The sequence below is a fragment of the Drosophila elegans genome, unplaced genomic scaffold (genome assembly GCF_018152505.1).
Source record: "Drosophila elegans isolate 14027-0461.03 unplaced genomic scaffold, ASM1815250v1 contig_476, whole genome shotgun sequence".
In the NCBI taxonomy this organism is placed as follows: Eukaryota; Metazoa; Arthropoda; class Insecta; order Diptera; family Drosophilidae; genus Drosophila; species Drosophila elegans.
Window position 1 is genome coordinate 15,537,529 of NW_024545863.1, and position 22,929 is coordinate 15,560,457.

The following is a 22,929-nucleotide window of genomic DNA, read 5'->3' on the forward strand; positions in this document are numbered from 1 at the left end:
TTCTGGTTTTTTTTTATTGTTATAATATTTAATATGGTTTATTTAAATAAAAAAATACAGATTTTAGTTTTAATTTAATATTAAAATTATTAAATCATTATTTATTTTTAATTGTTCGAGACATTTACAGGGTCGGATTAATTTTTGAATAATATGAATTTGTTAAACTGAATAAGTTACATATTAATAATCCAAAACTTGAACAAGAAATGGCTGGTGTGAAATATATATCTAATGATTTATATAGAAGTTACCTAAATTTCTTAAAAATTACAAATGGGTTAAGAAAATAGTTCAATATAATAACGCCATCGTTCGCTTATTTTAAGACAAGCTTTCGTAGCTTTTTACGGCAAGAGAGAGTGCGAGAGAGCTTTTTGTTATGTGGCCACCGTTTTCTAACGGTGTTCGGCTTAGAATACTTTCTTTCCTCAAACGCAGCAGACGCGTTTTCTTTTTCCCATTACTGTAAATCAAAGAGGTAAATCTAAGTTTCCGTTCCTTAAGTTTTGTCGATTGTTAGACCCGAGATTTATAATATACGAAAAATGTACATAATTGTTCGGATCCTTCCTTGACAGCGAGTCTTATTTGTTCGATAAACTGCATTGTTTTGTGCATGTGTGTGTGTGTGGGGGTCTGTAAGTGGCAAGTGCAGATACTTGAGCTTTTCCCCGGTGGCCCTTTAATTCGATGGATTCCCAAACGTGCTTAAGTGTTCCCCGAATGCATCGATAATTCGCTCATACGGCCAATTTGCACTGTGTGTGTGTGTGTGTGTGTGTAGGAGGCAGAGGCCAGCAATTCATTTCGCATCAAAGTTGGCATGTAACTTTGTGTTGCCTGCTTCTTGGCGTTTATATTATTTTCCACTGCTTTACTGTGCCTGTTTTGTTGTTGTCTTATCGATTTCTTGTGTTATTTTTAGCGTGATTTGCATATGTATGTGCGTGCTCTCTACCTCCCTCTCTCTCGCTCTTTATGTGTTTGAGTCCAAGTTGTTTGTGCTTGTTTTTGCGCTTCCTTTTATGTTCCCTTTGTGTTTCTGAGTGTGTGTGTGTGTGTGTGCGTTTGGTGTAATCGAATCTTGGCTGCTAATCAACTGAATTACGTCGTGTGTCACTTTCAGTTTTTGGCTTAAGCAACATGGCGGAACGGAATCTGTTGGCCATCCTCCTTTTGGCCAGCATCTGCATGGCCCAGGCATATCCGGCTTTATTGCCCTACATCTACAGTGAGTACTTTTCCGCCACCCCCTTCTACTCTTGACCCCATCTTTATCTTCATATTTCCCTCTGAGAGCTAATTTACATTTACACCGGATAAGTTGAAGATTCTTGCAAGCCGAAGTTCATATGCCCTTGCAGACGTAAATAAAATTAAATTGCTTAACCTGATTGATTACTAAGTTTGCGATTATTTTGCTAGACTTTAACTACATATTCATTTTAATAATTCGGCAAAAGAATTTTCCATAAATTAAACTATATTCTGTTATCCTTAAAATACGAAGTACTGCCAATCTTTACCATCTTCGGATACGAACAATACAAATAATTTATTTCTGATTGTATTTTTCTTTGTGGCATTGATGTTGTCTACTTTTTCCAATTTGGAAAATGAGAAAGCTTTAAAACAATATTTTTCTGGTAAAATAAATTGTTAAGGCCCGAACTCAATTTAGCAGGACTCGAGATAAACAACTAAATAGGCATTTACGGTTTCTAAAAAATGATTCCACAAAATTTGTCTTCTAAATTTTGTAAGCTATTGCAATACAGTGTAAACTGTAGATGTACAAGGACTATTGACACATTCGATTTAAGCGTGTAAATGCTTCCCACAAATCCACAGAAACCTTTAACCAAAAATCCACAGAATTATTCGAGTGGGTGGATAATGTACCACTTTCCTAATCAGATCCTTCCAAGCGTAGCAGCAGTGACACGGTTTTTCCCCAAATCGAGGACGACGTGAGTGAACTGGACCAGCTGCGGAATGAACCGGGAGCGGTGGTGGCCAAGCGGCAGCACGACGGAAGCACCGCCCGCACCACCACAACCACCAAGGAAAGTGTCGAGGAGGTGGCTGCTGCTCCTGAGCCTGGCCAAAATCCAAATGCGAATATTCTGCCCGACTTGGAGAGGCAGTTGGAAGTGGCGACGCCTTTGATTTCGACCACTACCACTACGAGCACCTCGGCCACCACAACCACGGCCACCTCCAAAGAAGAGGGTGAGAGGTCACAGCTGGAGGAGCCCAAGACCCAAATCAAACCCGTGGTAGAGCCGACGGCCCATGCCAAGGTAAGTGCCCCTCCCCAAATCCCCTTGTCAATCCTCCCTTAGACCGCTTGGTAAACTCCAAACTCCTCTTTTGCCAAATCCAAGTGTATATCTACGAAACCACCCAAAAATCAACAGGCATTTTACGGGGCGGCTCGTCTAGCTTTTGGCCAAAATCCGGAGGTGTTGCCAACGACCACGACCACAAGTACCACAACCACATCAACCACCACGACCACGACGGCAGCTCCTCCAGCTGAGCCCGAGCCACAAGAGGATTCCCAGCCACCAGCCGAAACGGAGGCTAAGGAAGATGGGGCCGAGACAGAGGAGGCAGCCGCTCCAGATGTGGCCGGAGAACCAGCCGAGGCCGAGGATCCCGCCGGCGAAGTGGCCGAAACCGAATTGACTGCTCTGAGTCCGCCCAAACCGAAACAAAACCATCACGAACCGAACAAGGAGACCATTGGAGACATTGTCTTCGACGTGGTGGCCCGAACCACGGAGCGAAGATCCAGCACGCCCAAGATCACGGCCAAGGTTCTTATAAACAATCACAAATAATTCACAGATGGTTGCATAACAAATCTCAAGAAATCAACTAATTGGCAAAATTTAAAATCAGAACAAAATACTACAATTAGAAAATTGGCAAAAAATTGGTGACATCTAAAGGCAAATTTAGCAACACTACGAAAATTATGACTATAATCCGCTGTTTCCTTGATAAACCACAAAACAATTGGAAAAATTGAAAAAGAAATTGGTTTTATTAAAAATTTTGTAAACTTTAAAGACTATTTGTACCTAAAAACCCTGAAATCAAAATTCATAGAATTGACCAATGTCTGACCACTTTCTCCAGAAGACACTGATTAAAATAATTGCTGAAGACAATTATTACACCTTTTCCTTACAATATATATTTTCAGACCGCCAAAAACCTGCTAAGCAGTCCAAATGGTCAGTACTCCTCGTTCGACATGGCTCAGTACATTTTCTGGACTGGAGATGAGACGGCTGTGGTAAAAGCTGTGGAAGAACTGGTTGAGGGAAAGGTGGTAAGTGGTATTTTAAAACATGAAAGGTTATACAGACAACTTTTGATTGAAATATGGTAAAACAGTATGATTTTAATTTTGTATTTATTTATTTTCTTTGTTAAAAAATACGTTTTTGTTACAAGAGATATTCTTGTAAAAGAGATCCAATTAGTTCAATTTATCGTGGTCCGTTTTCAATAATACATTTATGTTTTCAGAGTCTTTTTCATCACAAGCGTTAATTTTCTGGGTTCCATTTCATCATTATACTTAGTCTTTCATGGCCTCGTAGTAATAATGACTAAAACCATGGGTCTTAATGAGTGGAGGTCCAAAGTATTGGTGGCATTTTAGCGGTCCGTGGTGGTGATGGCAACCAAATGATCGTTGGTGGGGGTGGTCATGATGGTGTTGATTTTCATGATGATTCAATTGATGTCCAACAGGCCAACGCCAATAATGACCATGGGGTTTATTGGATTTTCGATTGTCTTCTTGTGCAGTTTCCATTTTCAAATGATTAACTTTTTTTATAATTTGTAAATTATATTTTTGTTTTGATTTAGAGAACTTCTCTGTTTGGCTGTTCAAGGCGTACTGAATACCCACTGCTAGTGGCGAAAGCTTTTATATTCCGCTAGCTAAATAATTTCGTAAGACTGTTGTTCAATGTATTATCTTATCTTATTGTTTGGCAAGTTTTATGAGACTTAGAAATATTGCAATAATTTGATGCAACTCCTTTCTAAATTGTTTTCATTAATAACTTAGCTTAATAGCGTTCTTTACATGCTTTCATGATTGACTAGAAATGTTGCTATTTTATTGTGAAATATAAATTTTGCTTGTGCCTTTGCTTGCCATTTATTTTAAAACATCAATTCATCTAGTAAAACTGTATTTCTTGTGTAATTATTTTGTTTACATTTCAAGTTGATGCTCAATGGTATAAGTAATACCACTAACCATACAACATGTTGTATGGTTAGTGGTAATACTATCACACTCTGATGAAAATATTATGAACAATAGAAATGTTTACGTTTTATTTTTAGATAACCACTGGTATAAGATATAATATATAAACTACAGTAAATATACTTAACAAATCAAGTACCCTAAGAACCAATTGGTCATGTCAGCACTACTTCGATATTTGAGGATTTGTTTTCGTTAAGATTATTTGCGATACAATTATAACAAGGGTGTACAAACTTCGGCTAATTTCGCCGTATACAAAAATTGTTCGAGGGCTAGAAATTCGAAGCGGCTTATGTGAAATGTCATGCTTACTTAATAAATATAAACGCTTTTGTAGATTACCAGGGAGAACGCTCTAAAGTTCCTGCAGGACATTCGAATGGGAATAGAGTTCCTGCAGCGGTCCTATGCCAATCGAATATTCCCAGAGGAGGTTCGCCAGAATCAATTAAAGCGCCACAGCCCCCCAAATACCACTCCTCCAACTACATCCACAACAACAACTACGACAACAACAAGCACAACCACAGAAAAACCATTCCCAGAAGTGCACGAATCCGGTTTCGAATCCGGGAACGCCAGAGGAGTAGGAGTCCTGCCCGCGAAGAACTTCGATAGTTTCACCTTCTGGAACAAGCTCAAGGTTCTGGACAGCGAGGCACAGCAAGGTGGGAATTACGCAAATAAATTGAAACATTCTTTATCATAAACAAAACAACTATAAAAAGCTACAACTTAATTTTGTAAATTCACAGACTTAAATGATTATGATGAAGGTCGGGCTAAAATTGTGGAGTACTTGTACAATGAATACTCTCTGGAGGAGATCCTCTACAAGCTGGCAAAGGTAATTATCGAATTCGTTATAACTTTTAATACGTTTTAATCTATGGCATACCATTTCCAGGTTATGTTTGCCCAGTCGCTATCCCATGGGTCCGATGAGGCTCAAATGGAGCTTCAAAAGCTGACCGAATTCCTAGAACGCGAGGGTAATATGGGAGTTATACCCATTGACTTGCAGAAGAAAGTTCTGAGTGAGTTGGTTATCCCCTAAAGTTATAAGTCGAAATCAGAAAATTCGTTAGCTTTTTAAAAACAAAGAAAGTATCAAGGATTTTAATGTTGCAGTCTTTTTAAAACCAATTTTTGTTGCTCTCCGATATCGACAAAAATGTGTGCACTTAATAATTTAAAGGGCAAAATGTTTTCATTTTTTAATTAAAGAGCTTTTGATTTTATTGCTGTTAAATTAAAGGGAACATTTCCATGTGGTATACCCAAAAAAATGCAAATAAGTGTGTCTTGAAAACAAACTACAGGCAGTATCAAAGTATTAGTATTAATTCAATACCAAATAATATAGCCACTATACTTTTTAGTTTCATTTCAACACCGAAGAGTCGAAAAGCCTTATTTAAAGCCACATACGTTTTATTTTGATACTCTCGTGGTATTATTACTCATCCTATTAAGAATGTTTTAAAACCCAATAGTTTACACTTTATGTAACAATTATTTAGTTTCTAAGACAACTTTATACGTCATTTAGTTTCTAATGGTTCTTCTAATTCCCAACTACATGTTTCTTTAATCCCGCAAAACTCTCGTTTTAATCCAAATCGTTAGATCAATTTTAAAAGCCTTAAAAAAGTTTTCAATTAATTCTGAATTTTTTTTTTATTATTCTAGGAGTCCTGCTTAGCGCATTGTCGGATACGCTGACCGAACATCCGGAGCTGCTGCCGGCGGCACGGGTCAATCTGGCCAACCCGTTCTACAGGCTTCCAATGCATACCCCCAGCCAATAGAGCTTTATTGGCGGCTATCAGATTAATGCAAACCCTATATATATATACGTTAACACGCATAATCCGCATCAGCTAAATGGCATATACCCACGGATCGGCGCTACTCTGGGGAGGCGCTCTCTCGGAACTTTGATTCAACTCGGCCCTAAGTTCACCCGATCGATTGGCACCTTCCACTTTGGTTAACGGATTAGCCTACGTGTAATATAGCAAAATACTCTCGTGATATTTTTCGGTTAGGCAGAAACAGTACGATAAGAAAATCAAAAACAAAATAAAATACAACCCAAAGTAACCGAACCAAAACCAAAAACCAAAACCAAAACCAAAAACCAAACAAAACTGATGAGAGAGACTTGCGCCCCTTTGAGCTTTTAAAATTAAAATAGATTATCTATATGTGTATGTCCACGGTATGCATACGAATTGGCACACTTGCTTATATTTGATATGAGTTTGTTAGTTAGATACAATGAGAGGTTGAGGTTGGGTCGCTGGCAAAATCGATGGGCCGCCACGGACGACCGATTGAAGCAGGAAAGGGCTCTGAGTCCGCCTATATCAGTAGAAAATATGGCTATAAACGCTCCACAGACGAGCGACTGTCGTAAATAGTTAATTACTCTATATGTTCTCCCCCTGAATAATTGAGCGTTTCATGCATTATTGATGGATTGGTTAAATGATTGATTGTTTTGCGAGTTACATATACGATATGCAAATAAGAACTAGAACCTGTATCAAGAAATTATCGATTATACACTCAATATACATACAAATATATATATATATATATATATAAACTATTTGGAAAATCAATTTATTTGAACTACTGCTCCTTTTTGGGCTCGGATGGATCTGCTTTGTCCAGCAATTGGCTAATGCGTTCTTCTGTCAACGGCTCCTTACTATTGAAGAGTTTCTCGATCTCGGCCCGCTCATCATCGCCCATATCCTTGGCATAAAGCTTGGCCATTTCCTCAAGACGCTGTTGGTTTTTCTTCAGATGTGATGGTAGCCAGAATATGGTCTGCACCATTCTAAAATAAATATGCGCATTATTAGCGAAGTTGGGATTCAATATGTATAAAATTTAAATCTAAATCTAAATTTAAAGCTATGATCTAAACAATTAACTTGATTTGCATTACTCTATTAGAAAAGGATATTAGGAAAGGTAAGATATGTAAGATTTACTGAAGACACTTGTTTCAAAATTGTATTCATGCTGGAAATATACTTACTTGAGGAGTACAAATCCGCAGAGTGCCAGAAGCAGGCACATTCCGGATGTCTTTAACATGGTCCAATAGTCCACCGTAATTTGTTGGTGCTTCATTTTGGATGTCCCTTAAGAAGTTGCTCCACTCGTGCCTGATTTATGACTTCAACTATCATATGTGGCCAGTGCGACATGGCCACATCACTTCGGGCTGAAGTGGGAATGTTGTGGCCACGTCGTCAGGGGCAGCCAGCAAAAGAGATACGTGTATTGCAGACCACTCGCAGACCAATCATATGTGGCCTCTATAAATCGATATCATAATTGCCCTGATTTGGAGACCCAACTATTAGGCGCAGCTGAAGTGCTAAATTAAAAATATAAAGAAAATTTAAGAACCTTAGCAACATGTTGCTGGCGAAAGTTCAGCCATTTTATTGTTTTCATTGGCAATCGCACTTTCTATTTTTAACAATTATCTCTTGCCAATTACGTATATGAAAATATTAGTAAGAATGATATGGCTTATTAAGAAGAGTGAACCTTTTTGTACCCTCATTGGGATTCCAAGAAAATTGTCAGTGTAATAAAAGAACTGCATTTTTATGGTGTTAAAATATGTATAGTTTTATGGGTTTGCAAGGCTCGAGTTCGAATAATGGTAATTTTCTGTATCTTTGTGGGCAGAAATCTTAAAAAGAATTGTATAGAAAAAGTGGGGCAATTCCATCCGTTTTCTTTCAAAACATTATTTTATTTTATTAATTAATTGGATGATTTGTAATAATTTAAAAACTGAAAGCCAAAAAGGTGTTGGTTTTTAAATCATAGTGAGGTAATTTCGCCAAACAAATACTAACGAAAAAAACGGAAATCGGATAACATTTTATTTATTTAGCTATTTATATAATCCAAATCAGACCATATCTCAAATTAGTTTTAAGAAAAATACTGAAGTGAAATTCTGCCTTAAATATTAAAAGGGTTTAATGATTTTAAACAAAACCTAAAAACGCATAAACTTTCGAACTTATTTCGATTACCCGGTACTAAAATAATTGGAAAACGATAATCAGGAGTTTCGTTTGTGCGGGGACACGGGCTTTTTTAGATTGTAAATTAGGTTTCCCGCGATTTTGATCAAAGCAAGTAGCTGATTGTGCCAGGTGGATCTATCTCTATTATATATTTCACCGATTTCTTGGGGTCTGTGAACGGGCTTGCCAATAAATCTGATGGCGTGTGCCTATCACAATATTGATAATGGTAGACGGGCTATAAAAGCCGAAATCCCAAAGCACTCGGACCACAGTTGAGCGATGAGAGGAGGAATGTTAAAAGTAACCATATTACTGGTCGGATTGGGCCTGGTTTTGGCCGGAAAACGGCCAATTTCCGATTGCGTAAGTATAAAACATTTGGGAATATAATTGTACGCGTTTATTTAAATTACTTGTTTTAAAGGGTGAGCGCATTGTGGACGATGGCTATCCTATGGAGCGTCACGTGGTGACCACCAGTGACAGCTACATCCTGACCATGCACCGCATCCCGTACTCCCCCAAAACGGGAAACACTCCCGACCGTCCGGTGGCCTTCCTCATGCACGGCATGCTGAGCTCCTCCTCCGATTGGGTGCTCATGGGTCCGGAGAGATCGCTGGCCTACATGCTGGCCGATGCCGGCTACGATGTGTGGATGGGCAATGCCCGAGGCAACACCTACTCGAAGGCGCACAAGTACTGGCCCACCTACTGGCAGCTCTTTTGGAACTTCAGCTGGAACGAGATCGGCATCTACGACGTCCCAGCGATGATTGATTACGTTCTGAAGCAGACGGGCCAGAAGCAGGTGCAATATGTGGGCCATTCGCAGGGAACCACTGTCTACCTGGTCATGGTGTCCGAGAGACCCGAGTACAACGACAAGATCAAGTCCGCCCATCTGCTGGGACCCGCCGCCTTTATGGGCAACATGAAGAGCCCACTGACCCGGGCCTTCGCCCCCATTTTGGGCCAACCCAATGCCATCGTGGAGCTGTGCGGATCCATGGAGTTCATGCCCAGCAACAAGTTCAAGCAGGACATGGGCATCGAGATGTGCCAGGCCACTTCGCCCTTCGCCGAAATGTGTGCTAACGAGATTTTCCTCATTGGAGGCTACGATTCCGAGCAACTCGACTATGTGAGTATATGGGAGCTTAATTGAAAACTGGGGGACTTGTTTTTTTTTAACTTATGGCCTCTAAAAAATTAGATGCTACAGAACATTTTTTTAACTGAAAAAATTTTTACATTGTTATTATTTTTTTAATTTTATTTGAGAATAAGCATAGAATCAGAAGTTATACTTATTTTTTTAGTTCCGTTTTTTTCGTTTTCAAAAACAATTATTACAAAATTTGTCAGTATCAATTTGATATTTACAGGTCAAAAAATTTTCATTATTACCATTGAATTACTTAAAGTTGATATTAAAAACGGAAACTCTAATCGAACACGTCAAGTATTCCTAACAAGTACGGAATTTTATCAAAAAATATAACTATATAAATTTTCTGTGTAAAATATATAACTTCTTGCTTTTTATAGTACGGTATTGATTTGACCACAAAATTTTAATGACTATCCAAAACTTAACTTGTTTCTTCAACTATTCAGGACCTGCTTGAACACATCAAGGCCACATCTCCGGCTGGCGCGTCTGTGAACCAAAACCTGCACTTCTGCCAGGAGTACAACTCCAACAAGTTCCGCAAGTTCGACTACACGGCTTTGCGTAATCCGTACGAATACGGCAGCCTGAGCCCCCCGGATTACCTGCTGAAGAATGCCAAGGCCCCCGTTCTATTGTACTACGGAGCCAACGACTGGATGTGTGATGTGAGCGATGTCCGCAAGTTGAGGGACTCACTGCCCAACATGGCACTGGATTACCTGGTGCCCTTCGAGAAGTGGGCCCATCTGGACTTCATTTGGGGCACTGAGGCTAGGAAATACGTATACGACGAGGTCCTGAAGCAGATGCGGTCTTACGAATAGGTTTATTTCCTTCCGCAATAAATTGAACATATACCAAAATTTCGGGTTCATGGGACCACTATAAGTGATAATATCGTAGAGTAACCGTGGTCTAGTTGAAAAATCATTCGGTAGTGCTTCGGCGACATTAGACTCTTCAGCAGATAGAAGTCCTAAGGATAATCGTCCAGTTCGTAGTTCTCTGGCAACATGGTTGTGTGCTATTCACTTTCACGAAAGTAAAAAAAAAAAACAACAGTATTTTACAAAAAGGAAGATCCTTAAAAAATGTGGCAGTCTATGTGTCTTGTATAAGTCTCCCACAAGCGGGTCGTCCAAAAATCCAGTTGTCATTTAATTTGTTTAATCCAGTGAGGACTTGAAGCAGATGAGGCTCTTCAATTTATTTTTTCCATAATAAATTGAACATTTAGCAATTTCTGGACACCTTATTCTATTTCCAGTTCCGCCGTATATGACAACACAGCGACATGCCCTTTTGAAAGTTTAAAATTGGTTCGATAGTACCCCGGCGTCATGATCTTCTTCAGCAGATGGACATCCAGGGGATAGTCTTCCAGGATGTAGTGATCTGGCGGCACAGGACAGGTGGAAGGGTGCGGAGCATTCGAGTACTCCTTGAGCTGCTCGTAAAAGAAATCCTTGTAATAGGACTTCATGATGTCGCAAACGTGCATTTCATTTAGGTCCCATATCTTTTCGTATTCCCCATCCTCCTCTGGAGCTCGATAAACCCTAAAGCGGATCTGTAAATGGTAAGTGTTCGGGGGGAATTTAGTGGAGGCGTATTCTTTATCTTTTTAGAGCATAAGAAAATTAAAGACTTTGTTTCAATACCGTCCAACTGTTGTCCATGGGCGAATACAGTTTGAGTTCTCCACTGACTTGGAGGACATTTTCCTTAAACTCAGCGATGCGCAGGAGGCTGTGCAGATACTCGGTCTCTTCGATACCCTTCTCCAACTTGTGGATCTTTAGTTTTCTTGCTTGAACGCCAAATAGATTGATGGCCAGAAGGATGGCTCCCAGCAGCACCAGCTGCTGAACTGAACCGGAAGAGATCACCATTTCGACGGTTGGGCGACTGATGCACGATCGTTGGCTGTCGAGGGTTTATAAGAACCTGCATGGGGGGGTAACAAATTGCAGCTAGTACCGGAAACGAACTTGTTCCGGATATCCCCAGATGTGGTGTAATTGATATCGAAGTGCAATCCGTTTGGGTTTTGTTTTATTTAATTATTGCATGGCAGTCTTAACACATAAAGCAACAACAAGCAGATGCTCAGCCATTGGTAACAAATTATAGTTAATTGCTAACAGCACGGCAATGACGATGAAGTACGAATGAGCTCAACTTAAACCTTTCATGCCCACATTAAAGAGGGTAGCTCTAAATAATATTCAATGCCCTATCTTTTTTTACAATTGCTCTTTCTAATAACTGAAAGTCTGTTTGAAATCCTGGGAATATTGCTTTCCTAATTAAAATAATGATCATACTTTTATCAACGAATATTTATAAATATATATACGTAAATGTTTTGAAAATATCAATTATGTTTAAAGCCAATCTATATTTAATCGCAATCTCTCTAAGGTTTAGATTTTATATTTCTACTCATAGTGTATCGTACATTTCGCGGTACACTTCCATTTTATAATATTTTGAAAACAGTTATTATGGTTTGAAAAAATGTTGAAAACCTTGTTATAAACAATATCTTGTCCTAATGACTATAAAAACTGACACGTTAAAGGTATGCGGGCATGAAACGTTAACACTTAATATTTTGCTAACATAAAAGCATCTTGGTTACGAATTATACCTGGCTAAAGCTAAGTTATGTTCGGTACTGTGGTGAACGAATTGCAGCTGGAATGTTAGCATTGCTCAAGGGAATCTGCCAGCCAGCCATGGGAGAATTATTGCCTATTTAGGAAGTCGATAGAGATCCCGGCTAGCTCGGTGTGGTGCCAAAGTTGAGACGCAGTTGCTCGAGGAACACGAAAGTGATGATCGTGTGAGGACCCAGCCGCACAAAGGCCGGCACATAGCCCTTAAAGAAACCGAGAGGACCCAATTTGGCCGTATGCTTCACCACATCCCATAGGCCAGCGTACTCGCCTGGCTTGGCATTCATCGATCGTGTTTTCAGGACATCCAGCGGTTGGGTCAGGGTGGTGGCTATCGTTCCGGCCACCAGGGAGGCGGTGAAGTGCGTGATCAGGTTGTCGTGGAAATATGGCGTGGCCAGCAGGTAGATCTTCGTCTGATCGTAGAAAGCAATCTGACCGATGGTCATCAGGATTCCTCGGGCCGTCGCTGTGGTGGCGCCGGAGAAAAGGCGCGCGAATCCCTCCTGGCGGTACACCCTAAACAATCCATCGACTGCGTTCTTGTAGCTGAAAATTGCAGATACAAAAAACGTAAGTAATTGAAGATAAATTGCATTCGACTAAAATTAAAAATTTCCTAGTAAAAATATAATCCCTTATGATATGATAATCATATGAATAATTTTGATGATTTGAAATCCATTTGGTAAAACGAAGTTTATATTTAAAACCGCTCACTTATTCAGAATAAGAAATAAAATCTATTATGTTTAAGTGATAAGTTAATATAATTGCATGCTTTGTAAAATATTGTCCATATGGTAAAACGAAGTGTAAGTCTAAAATCATCAAATATGATTTTTCATGTTAACATTATAAAATATATTACTAAAATATTCGCATGCCCTGTTAATTTTGTCCATTTGAATTTAAATCACACAAGGAAAAGTTTTGACTTCATACTTGAAGAAAATTACCCTTTGTCACTTAGATTAATTAATTAGAAAATAATTATTGTTTAATTAAAAATATATAATAATAATATTATAAGCAAAATTAAAAAAAATTTTAACTTAACGAACAGGTTTTGATAATGGTTTTGTGCAGCACTTAATACTTACTTTCGTCGCTGTTCCACGGGCAGCTTCACGTCATTCTGCATGCGCACGTTGACCATGTCCGCCGGAGTGCCCACGATGCCACCGACGAGGCCGGAGGCTCCGGCTAACGCTACCTTGCCGGCGAAGGTGTCCGTCCTAACGTAATCTTTCCCAGCCTCGTAGACCCCGAATCGGGCCGTGGAATAGGTCATTTGGCGGAGCATCGAGGCGGAGAGGCCGTTGTAGAAGACCAGGATTCCCTGTTCGCGGGCGAGCTTCGGGATCAACTGCGCCACCGACAGGTGTCCCTGTTGCGTCTGCAGCGTGACCTTGATGAGGTCGAGTGGGTGGGTCACCACTGCGGCTCCTACGCTGGCCAATCCGCCGAAGAACCACCTCGCTTTTCTCTGGGGTTTGTCCATCTCGCAAGTATAAAAATCTTAGCTGGAAGGTGGTTAAAATAACACATTATTTACACACTCAAACTTAGACCTTTCTTATACCTATAAAAAGTGGTTCGGAGGCTAAATCGTGTCTCTTTCGAGGGGCGGCATTTTCAGTGGGTGTTGTTATGTGTTATGTCATGCCGGAGGGCCTTTAAGGAACTGGCGGAACTAAAGGACCCGCAAAAACAGCTGGGCGGTTGCGCGAAAGCTCAGCTTGAAAGCTTTTGCCGGTTAAATGGCGATAACTGTTATCTTGGGCGTAGCCCCAAATATTTAAATTTAAAATGGGGGTTACACATTTTTTTTTTAATTATTCTTTGTTAATATTGAGCAACCATTTGCAAAATATAAGAATATGATTTTATTAATTTTGAAACCTTTTAAAAACCTATTTTTATCAGACTTAACTACTATTTTCATGGCGATGCTGAAAAGAACGCTAGAGTTATCAAAAACGGAGATCGTTCTAACAATCAATATATAGTTAATGAATTTAGATTTTATGTATAAATACTTTTCATTTTTCCCATTAAAATTTGACTAAAGCCAAAAAAAACTCTGATTCCTCAAATGCTAAAGAAAAGGAATTGATTTATGCTCTTTGAGTTTTAATCCTTTCCAGGACAACGACCATGTACAAATTAAAGCCGTTACATCTTGAAATACATTCTGTTAGCCGTTAACAGTGCTCGTACTGCGCTTAACAGCACCGTTTTGAGAGTCCGAGTTGGCAGCCATGCCAAACAGCTGATCGATTCGATTTACGGTCATACTAGCACCTACAACATGTTTTTCATGTCAAATTTATATATTTGTTTCGTAAACTAAACGGAAAAAGTGAAGCCCCCGACGCCAGTGAAGTGTTCTTGAAATCCGCCAGCCCGCCACATCCACAAGTGAGTAATTGGCCCCATAATTAGGGCCCCCACACTTGCGCAACAAGTCGCCATTGCCGGGCAGCGTCTTTATGCGAATTGCGAATTAAATTTGTTTTCAAGCGTCTCGAGTACTGTTTACATTTTGTTTTTGATATTTGGCGGTAATTGCCAGCAGATCGTTCCATGGTTTTATATATAGAGTGAGATAACAATCAAAGAATTCGCTCCACTAGAATGGAATCCACAATTGAAGAGTCAAGAGATGAAAAAGTTTGGCTATCTGTTGTCTATACTCTTTTTTGAATAATGGGTATATAGAAAAGTTCAGCTGCATAGGGCTTAACTTTTAAAATATGATCAGAAACCTATTTTATCCTATACTATACCTATACTTTTTTGTTTAGCGCATATTCAAAATTTTGACATTTTGGACCGATCTTTATCTACCTGTATAGTATAAATTTATTTATGTTCCGCTATCGCGATACAGTCGTCCGATTCCAGATCTACACCTATTAGTTATCTAGCTCGAAGTCCCTTTGAGTATTGGCAATAGAGAGTTTCGATAAAGGAAAGTTAACGTAATAACTTATAATTTCTTAACTCGATCATGTTGGTGGCAGGAAGTTTTTTAAGTTATGAGTTAGAGCTCGACTCTATTTTTAATGATTCTTAAAGGGAATTCAGGTCAGCAAACCATTTTTTAATGGTAAATTTTTTTTTTATTGATTAATGTGGTATATCTAAGTTTAATTTTAATTGTAGGTAAATATGTGTTTTAACTCAAATCTTTCTCTTACTTAATCTTTTTGGTGGCAGAAGGTGGCTTAAGCTCGACCTTATTTGGAAAAAGAATTAAGTCCTGCATACAATTTGTTAATGGTAAAGAATAATTCATGATTTTAAATATCTTTTTAAATATGTTATTAAAACCTGTTTTCCTGTTGGTTTGTTTAAGATGATTTAATTTTAAACAAGAGGTTATTGTAACTCTACTTTCCATTTTTATTGTGGATAAAAGAGTTTGAATTTTACCTTTTTAAAAAGAGGACTGTTTACAAAGCCTATGACCAAAGTCAAGGGCATAGGGGCTTCGGTTTGAATTTAGTGTGTGTAAAATTGATATCCAATCGAGCAATTGCTTTTTTTTTTTTGTTTGTTTTGCTGCCATTTATAAACCAGAAAACCGGGAGAAACAATCTTTATAGGCCTTGTATGATGTCCCTGCCTTATCAACCTCCGATTGGACCCGGTTACCGGGTCGTGTTTATAGAAAGATAACATGTTTACCGTCGATCGAAATCCCAGTGCACTACATTATTGCCAGCATGTGTTATATTCTGTTTTTTCCGGCCCGCCCGCTTTTATTTATTTATTTAATTACTATTTCTTTTTCGGAACATCCACGTGCGGTGATTGCTTCATAAATTATATGCAGAAAAAAACCATTCTCTTCTGGTTTTGTTTCATTCTCGTTTTTTTTTTGTCTGAATTTTATCTGAATATAAAAATGTGTGGAAGTGGTCAAAGTCGAATTAATAACGAATATCACATGATCATATGGCATACTAAAAATTGTTTTCGCTTTTAATCGAGCTCCCAAAAGAGTCATCTTGATAGTTGATTTTATTAACTAATGAACAGCTGATTTTTTGGGGAGGCCTTATTCCGATCATCTAAAATATTTTTAATAGCATGACAGATCGCGTGATAATCAAGTAATCCGCCTGACACACTATCCCGAGTGTGTTTGCCCGATTGGAAGCCACATGTTTGCCTTGCAAATAGAAAAATTAACTGACACTGCAATTGCATTTGCAATTGCTGAACTGCAAATGCAACAAAATAAAGAACACTGGGTGCGGAAAAGCTGCCACAGCTGATGGCGTATTTACCTTGAACAAGAATCGCTGCCGCTGTTTTTCCTGGTGCTGTCGTTTGTCTGCTTTTCGCGAAGAAAACTATTTAATAAGTTTATAATTTTTGGCACACCAGGGAGCGCGAAAGAGATAAAACCAGAGAGAGAGAGAAAAAGAGCGAGTGAGAGACCTTAGCACGTCATCGCTGTCCACACAAACTGGTCTGGGTTTTGGGGAATGGGATTGGTCAGGGGTATTAATTTTTTTTTTTTTTTGCTGCTGGAGGCAAACGAAACGCAACGCTTGAGCACCGAAAGCGGACTGATCGCCGCCGCTGACAGCGCGCCAGTTCCCTCAAAACAGCCGGCAAACAGTCCGACCCTACACTCGCAAAAACTACGGGCTTAAGCCCACCCTTAAAATTAATTAAAATTCAGCTTTTGAGAACAGATGCTTTCTTGTTTTCGTATCTCAGGTAATGTTTTTAAGTGAGCTGAAAATGTTGAATTTATTTTGTCATAAAAATATTTTTTGTCAGCTACTTATTAAAATTATAACTCACTATTGAGTAAGCTAATCACAAAGTACTATGCACATAAACTTACCAAAGTAAAAAAAAATGTATTATTCAAACAAGTAATTATAGTCGTCAGAATTGTGATTTAAGGGTGGTCAGAATTGTATTTTAATTTTACTGTTTTTTTAATACATTTTTAAATATAAATATATTTATTAACTGAATGTTAATATAAAATTGTTTGCCTGGTCCATGCAATTTTTGTTGTAAGTTCAACATTTTTAACGGATTTTTCTTTGTAAACTTTCTCTGAGTGTCTGGATTTGACTCGGGTTCTGTTTTATCGCGTGGTCAAGGCGAGCATGTGGGAAGTGTTCTGGCACTGGGCCGCCACCGGGATTCGATGCCGGGATCGACTTAGTTAGTCGGTGGCGGTCAGCTGGGCGACACAGCGAGAGAGTGAGATTGTGAAGCGGGGAGAGCGAGAGAAAGTGTGTGAGCGGTACAGTGATCGTGGCGAGAGTCAACTTCAAACAAAACTGGTGAGAGCTTCTTATTGACAGTGCGTTGGCTCTCCAAACTTTGTTCGTATGTGTGTTAAGATGATGGTATCATATAAGAACTCATTGTACATGGGGTGTACGGTGTAACTGCGAGCTTTTCTAATACAAGGCTGCCATTCATTACCTCATTTTCCATTCGGTCATTATGGAATGATCATGAACATAACATGTGGAAATGACTCAAGTTTTCCACACCGAAACATTTATGTAATTTGAAGAAAATCCGAGCATGTGCCTCTCAAAACACATTAATCATGGGTCTTCCAATCCCCTCATTTTCGATAATTTATTTTATGCCCAATTAAAAAGTTTCATTGTTCTTTACAAATAAAGCTCCATTCCTTTCATGGTTTGTGTAATGCACTTCGGAGTCAAGGTTTAATTAGAATGTTTTTGTTTTCCTGAATTGCAAATATTTAACGCTTCCAAGCGGAAAATCGGTTGCCTAGCCAGCAATCTTCGACGAGATATGGGGCTAATGCCGTGATAAGAACTCATCTTGAGAATGAATTGGCAAATATTTTTACCAACTATTACTAACAGCATGCTTAACTCTTATTTAAATATGTTTGTGCACGTTTTTGTTGCATGTCCCGCCATTAACACTTTTAGTATCTCCCAGCTATTTTAGCAACCTGATCCCTGGTGTTAAATTTTGATTAAACACAAAAAAAAATATTTTTTTAAAAATAACATACAAAAGCTTCATAAGAAAAGAGCTTTTTCATCAGAAGGAATTTTCTAGAGCTTTGGGGCTTAAATGGGCATTTGTCGGCGCCACACACAACGGCCCATTAGCTCAGTTGGTTAGAGCGTCGTGCTAATAACGCGAAGGTCGCGGGTTCGATCCCCTCATGGGCCAAAACAATTTTTTTTTAACTTTTGGTTAATTTGTATCTATACTAAATGTTTTTTGCATGAAAGGAAAAATATATATAAAAAATAGCTAGGTATTTGAAACGCATTTTTAATGGAGATATTAATAAATTAAAAACAAAATATGTTTTGTTGATATTAATATAACTGACATTTACATTTTTAAAATGCCTTGTTTTAAACCCTTTAACTGTATTCTTAATTACATTATGCACCAAAGACATAAATTCATAAAGGTTATACAAAACACTTTTAGTTTAGGTAAACAAATGAGCCATGGCAAATTAAACACAAAGAACAATTACATTTTCTTTATATAAATGCTTTATCATTTATTATAGCTTGGTATATTTAAACACTTTATGCTTATTAAGTACAATTTCTTGAATGGTGGCACTGATGAAGTGACAAGATGGAAATTCTCTCCTTATTCATTTTCCCTCCCCGATTTTGGTCAATAAATTTCATTTCGTTGGTCCCCGGTCAAGTCAAGTGTTTTTAACCTCATCGGCCTGGTCGGCCACGTGACCCGTCCCGAAAAAAAAACAAAATACTGCGCACTTAATTGAACTTCGCAGATGACATTTACAAATTGACTCATGGCTGTTTTTTTTTATGCCATTACAGATCCGCACGCGTAGTCGAGACAATGGCCACCTCAGTGCTGCTAGCCTGTGGACTCAACGAGCAGAAACTGCCAGGATTCGTGCACATTAGCGAGGAGTCCAATGTGGATGGCAGCTTCCTGATCAGTTGCATTTTGGGCCAGAGGTTACGCATCTCGAACGCTGGAACCCTGCTCGTCTGTCTGCAGCATCACTATCAGCACTATTTCAATGCTGGCATGCGGTTGGGCTACAACACGAATATTTTCCAGGGGAAAACGCTCGGGGTCATCGATGTCCTGAGCGACATGGCCGGCGAGGGATTGGCCTCCAAGTGGCTACGCCAATCCGAGGGCCAGACCTTAACCGACCAGCTGGTGGAGGACATTCGGGCCCAGGTTGAGAGCAACTATGCCAGTCGAAACTCGTATACGGTTTTGATTGATAACCTGTCCATATTGTTCAATTTGGGCGCGAGCAAACTGCAGGTTCAGCAGTTCTGCCAGGACCTGGCCGCCCTCGCCAAGGAGCGTGACAATCTGACGGTGATCACCAAGCTCAGCAACAGCGACATCTACCAGCTGACGGATAACAATGTGGCCAAGCTCGGCCAGGTGCGCATCCAGGTGTTGCGCTTGAAGAGCGGCGTATTTCGGGAGGTGGACGGCAAGCTCCTTATCGAACGCGTCCTGGACGAAGGCAACTACGCATGCGAGGAGACACGCAAGGAAGTGCTCTACAAGGTCAACGATCGCAACGTCAAGGTTTTTACACCGGGCGAAATCGGGGTCAAGGTCTAGGCGGGGCGACCGTTAATAAATTCATGAATTTTAATAAAGCCATTTTTGTATATTCTGAGAATTGCCAGTCAAAGGTTTCTTACTGCGGCGGAATTTTACAACATATGTTACACTAAGAAATTATGTTCGAACTTAAGTAACATTTTATAAAATTTTAATTCAAAAGTCCAATTATATTAGTAAAATGTTTGAAAATAAGTATTACACTTTCGTCTTTTTTCTCTTTTCTTTATTTTTAGATTTTATTTATTGATATAATGATTTAGCTCTAAAATGGTGCTTTTAACCAGAGTTCAATTAATTGGTTACCTAAAAACTGCCGAACCTATAACCCAGATGGATTTAATTTATTAATTTATTGAAACAAAAATAATATACTCTTATTATTTGAAGTACATTTAAAGCGATAAAAACGTTGAGTGTAGTCTTTCTTGATGGTCAATGCGCCGTTCAATCTAATTGCTTTTGTTCGTCTTCTATCTGGTAGCATCTGTTGACGTCACCCTCGTTGGCCAAAATTTGATGAATTTATGTCTGGTCACGATCAATAAGGAGCCAAGCCAGCGCCAGAAAAGTTTGGCCCAAACTGGTAGGCCCACATAAAGACTAAATGACAAACGCCAACAATAAAAAGAAAGCAATTGAATTTTTCCAAACCATACAGCCAACAAAAAAAGTTGATTAACTACGACTGGGCCGCTGACAAAAATGTGCTTCGGCAGCAAAGAACTTTTGGGGTCGTTTAGTCCGAGGAAGATTTATTTATATCTGTTTTGTCCCAAAATTGGATTGGGTTTTACCGCTCAGGATAATGGCTTTCCAGTTTGTTAATTACTAGAAATTTTCCTATACCCACACACTTTACGAGACACTTTGATGGAAATGTACCGATGGAAATTTGATATTTTATGGCTTGCAAGACGATGAGTTAATGTCTTGTCCTTGATTAATGGGGATTTTATTTAAATGCCTGTAATTTTTGTGGTACTTCTTTAAACACTTTCGGCAAGTGTTTACTGCCTGTGTTCGGCCCACAAATTTGTATCCGCTCATTTAGCATTCACGTCGCAAATTGTCGAAGAAACCAAGCCAGGCGTAAATGGGGAATTGCATTTGGCGGTGGCACACGATGTTCCAGATATGGCCCCTAAACAAACCCAGCAGATGACTTAATTAATTACGCAAATGCTTTTTGCGCACCGGAGCGCTAAATGTCGCTTATTGAAAGTTATCGCGATGCGAGACGCCAGGATATCGAAGCCAATCGCAGGATGTGCTTTAAATTTCAAGATTTTCTGGCAAACGTCAGCATGTACTAAAAGAAAAAGAAGCGACCTCCTGCCGAAACGGAAGTTTACCAATATCCACACTGTTATTGACCATGTAAATTTATTTGGCATAGTTAAAAAAAATATTTATTTATTGTGAAATCAGTGCAATGCAAAAACTTTTATCGTTTGGGAATTTTATGGTTTTAATATAAACACATATTTAAATAGAGTTTAGATTAAATTAAGTTAGATACAAGAGAAACAGCTGTGTCCCATTGCTACATAAATATAATAAAAACACGCATTTCGATTTTTCCGTTCCCTGACCGCTCAACAAAGCGCTCTAAAAATATATGTACGAATATTTAATAATATTTCTATAAGCTTTACATATTTTTCGAAGGCTTATACCTATTTTTTTCAGAGTGATTTTTTTGAGCTGCGGGAAACCGGGAAAATCGAATTGCCGGCTTGTCCTTCGGAAAAGCAAACGCAACAAGCGGCAAAAAGGAACTGAAAGTAATGTTGGGGCAAAAGAAGCGTATTCACGCATGAAGTACGAAAGGATGTTACATCCAGAGTGCCTTGGACACGCCCCTTTTACGGACTTGTGTCTGTTAATGACAAGGCCACATATAAATTTTGTTGCATACTTACGGGGAAACGCCGGAAATGAGAGTTTTTTTTTTCCTAATATGCACCAGTCTGCACGTATATGGCTATGTATGTATGTGTATGTACATTTATGTACGAATTGATGACAACAGCCAGTACGCAGAAAAAGGGAAATGGTGCACAAGCCATAATTTATTCACATAGGAGCGTCATAAACATAAATTCGGCTCGACGGGCTGTCCTTTCATCAATGATAATAACGTCGCATTTGTGCGGTCCAGGCTAAAAAATTGGGCGGCCAGCGATTCGAGTACAATGACCAACCAAAAGAACACAGACACCTACGTCATCCTTAGCCGTTCACCCCTCAATTTCCATTAAAGCTCAAAAATATTCACCCTTCTCAACGCGCAAAAAAAGGGGGTTCATTTTTTAAGGTCTGATATGATGCCATATCTTCCGATTTTCATCGCCATTGTATCGCGCACTGAATTATCGGCAGCCCCGCTCTTGCCATCAACTTATTTTTGCTGCTGCCGCACGGGGCGTATGTGTAATATTTATTTAACAGCCGCACACATACACACAAACTTTTGCTTTAAACGAGGGAACTTGAAGATGCTTTTAGCTGCCTTTGACAACGCGAACTCTCTTGTTTAGAAGGATTATGAAAGGTTGTTTGTTGTCAAAGACAACACGAATAAATAATATATCAAAGTGATATTAGATATTTTATCTTAAAGCGAGAGTAGCTTTATTACTTAAACGAACAATTCTTTGAAGTGTAGTATTTTAAGAATTTTAAAACGATTATCAAACTGATAGAAATTTAAAAATTTGTGACTAAGTTAATTTTTGGTCATATTTAAACCCAAAGATATCCTTGAAATTACAATTTCAATAAAAGCATACCGAAACGTGATAAATTTGAAACTTTTGTAAAATTAAATTTTTAGCTTAGTCGTCTTACCACATTTTAGTTTAATTTCATTTCGTTCAACAGAGCGCAACATTCAGGGGAAAAAACACAACGAAAATGCATGCAATTTTACTAATTCAATATGAACATTTGAGTCGTGTGCCAGCAAAACGAAATTGTCAACTGTTTAGTGTCCTTTGTGAGCGCGCTTCCCTCCGGTTAAAAGTTTTTCATGGCTTCGCTCGTTACGTTTCTATT

At 38.9% G+C, this 22,929-nt stretch overlaps 6 protein-coding genes and 1 non-coding gene across 12 annotated transcripts; 4 read left to right on the forward strand and 3 right to left on the reverse strand.

The window, feature by feature from the left end:
• The first annotated feature begins 463 nt into the window (after window positions 1-463).
• Window positions 464-6,882, forward strand: LOC108134725 (mucin-5AC). Of its 4 annotated transcripts, XM_017255143.2 has the most exons (9): window positions 464-481; window positions 1,132-1,234; window positions 1,921-2,306; window positions 2,391-2,825; window positions 3,218-3,346; window positions 4,647-4,977; window positions 5,065-5,156; window positions 5,217-5,346; window positions 6,002-6,882. In XM_017255143.2, exons 2-9 carry the CDS (start codon window positions 1,147-1,149, stop codon window positions 6,118-6,120), a joined length of 1,710 nt encoding a protein of 569 aa, XP_017110632.1. In that variant the 5' UTR covers window positions 464-481; window positions 1,132-1,146; the 3' UTR covers window positions 6,121-6,882. The 4 variants fall into 4 exon arrangements, with proteins under 4 accessions (XP_017110632.1, XP_017110622.1, XP_017110641.1 ...); XM_017255133.2 differs by lacking the exon at window positions 464-481 and having other exon boundaries at window positions 1,128-1,234; XM_017255152.2 differs by lacking the exon at window positions 464-481 and having other exon boundaries at window positions 1,128-1,234; window positions 2,424-2,825; window positions 6,002-6,880.
• Window positions 6,883-6,887: 5 nt separating this feature from the next.
• LOC108134753 lies at window positions 6,888-7,539 on the reverse strand. The gene is made up of 2 exons (XM_017255198.2): window positions 7,365-7,539; window positions 6,888-7,160 (listed from the first exon to the last, which is right to left on the reverse strand). The coding sequence occupies exons 1-2, from the start codon at window positions 7,457-7,459 to the stop codon at window positions 6,950-6,952; spliced, it is 306 nt and encodes a 101-aa protein (XP_017110687.1). The 5' UTR covers window positions 7,460-7,539; the 3' UTR covers window positions 6,888-6,949.
• A 1,111-nt stretch (window positions 7,540-8,650) lies between these two features.
• LOC108149951 (lipase 3) lies at window positions 8,651-10,422 on the forward strand. The gene is made up of 3 exons (XM_041709256.1): window positions 8,651-8,745; window positions 8,807-9,526; window positions 10,003-10,422. The coding sequence occupies exons 1-3, from the start codon at window positions 8,662-8,664 to the stop codon at window positions 10,381-10,383; spliced, it is 1,185 nt and encodes a 394-aa protein (XP_041565190.1). The 5' UTR covers window positions 8,651-8,661; the 3' UTR covers window positions 10,384-10,422.
• Window positions 10,423-10,751: 329 nt separating this feature from the next.
• Window positions 10,752-11,490, reverse strand: LOC108135327. The gene is made up of 2 exons (XM_017256019.2): window positions 11,221-11,490; window positions 10,752-11,129 (listed from the first exon to the last, which is right to left on the reverse strand). The coding sequence occupies exons 1-2, from the start codon at window positions 11,449-11,451 to the stop codon at window positions 10,812-10,814; spliced, it is 549 nt and encodes a 182-aa protein (XP_017111508.1). The 5' UTR covers window positions 11,452-11,490; the 3' UTR covers window positions 10,752-10,811.
• A 107-nt stretch (window positions 11,491-11,597) lies between these two features.
• Window positions 11,598-16,834, reverse strand: LOC108135293 (mitochondrial dicarboxylate carrier). Of its 2 annotated transcripts, none has more exons than XM_017255981.2 (3): window positions 16,542-16,834; window positions 13,344-13,766; window positions 11,598-12,789 (listed from the first exon to the last, which is right to left on the reverse strand). In XM_017255981.2, the coding sequence occupies exons 2-3, from the start codon at window positions 13,742-13,744 to the stop codon at window positions 12,345-12,347; spliced, it is 846 nt and encodes a 281-aa protein (XP_017111470.1). In that variant the 5' UTR covers window positions 13,745-13,766; window positions 16,542-16,834; the 3' UTR covers window positions 11,598-12,344. The 2 variants fall into 2 exon arrangements, with proteins under 2 accessions (XP_017111470.1, XP_017111477.1); XM_017255988.2 differs by lacking the exon at window positions 16,542-16,834 and adding an exon at window positions 13,826-13,927.
• LOC108135311 lies at window positions 14,519-20,064 on the forward strand. Of its 2 annotated transcripts, none has more exons than XM_017256000.2 (2): window positions 14,519-14,664; window positions 19,089-20,064. In XM_017256000.2, exon 2 carries the CDS (start codon window positions 19,111-19,113, stop codon window positions 19,864-19,866), a length of 756 nt encoding a protein of 251 aa, XP_017111489.1. In that variant the 5' UTR covers window positions 14,519-14,664; window positions 19,089-19,110; the 3' UTR covers window positions 19,867-20,064. The 2 variants fall into 2 exon arrangements, with proteins under 2 accessions (XP_017111489.1, XP_017111497.1); XM_017256008.2 differs by lacking the exon at window positions 14,519-14,664 and adding an exon at window positions 17,441-17,564.
• On the forward strand, window positions 18,374-18,447 carry Trnai-aau. Its single transcript has one exon. It is a non-coding gene; the product is annotated as a tRNA-Ile (tRNA).
• Window positions 20,065-22,929: the final 2,865 nt, after the last annotated feature.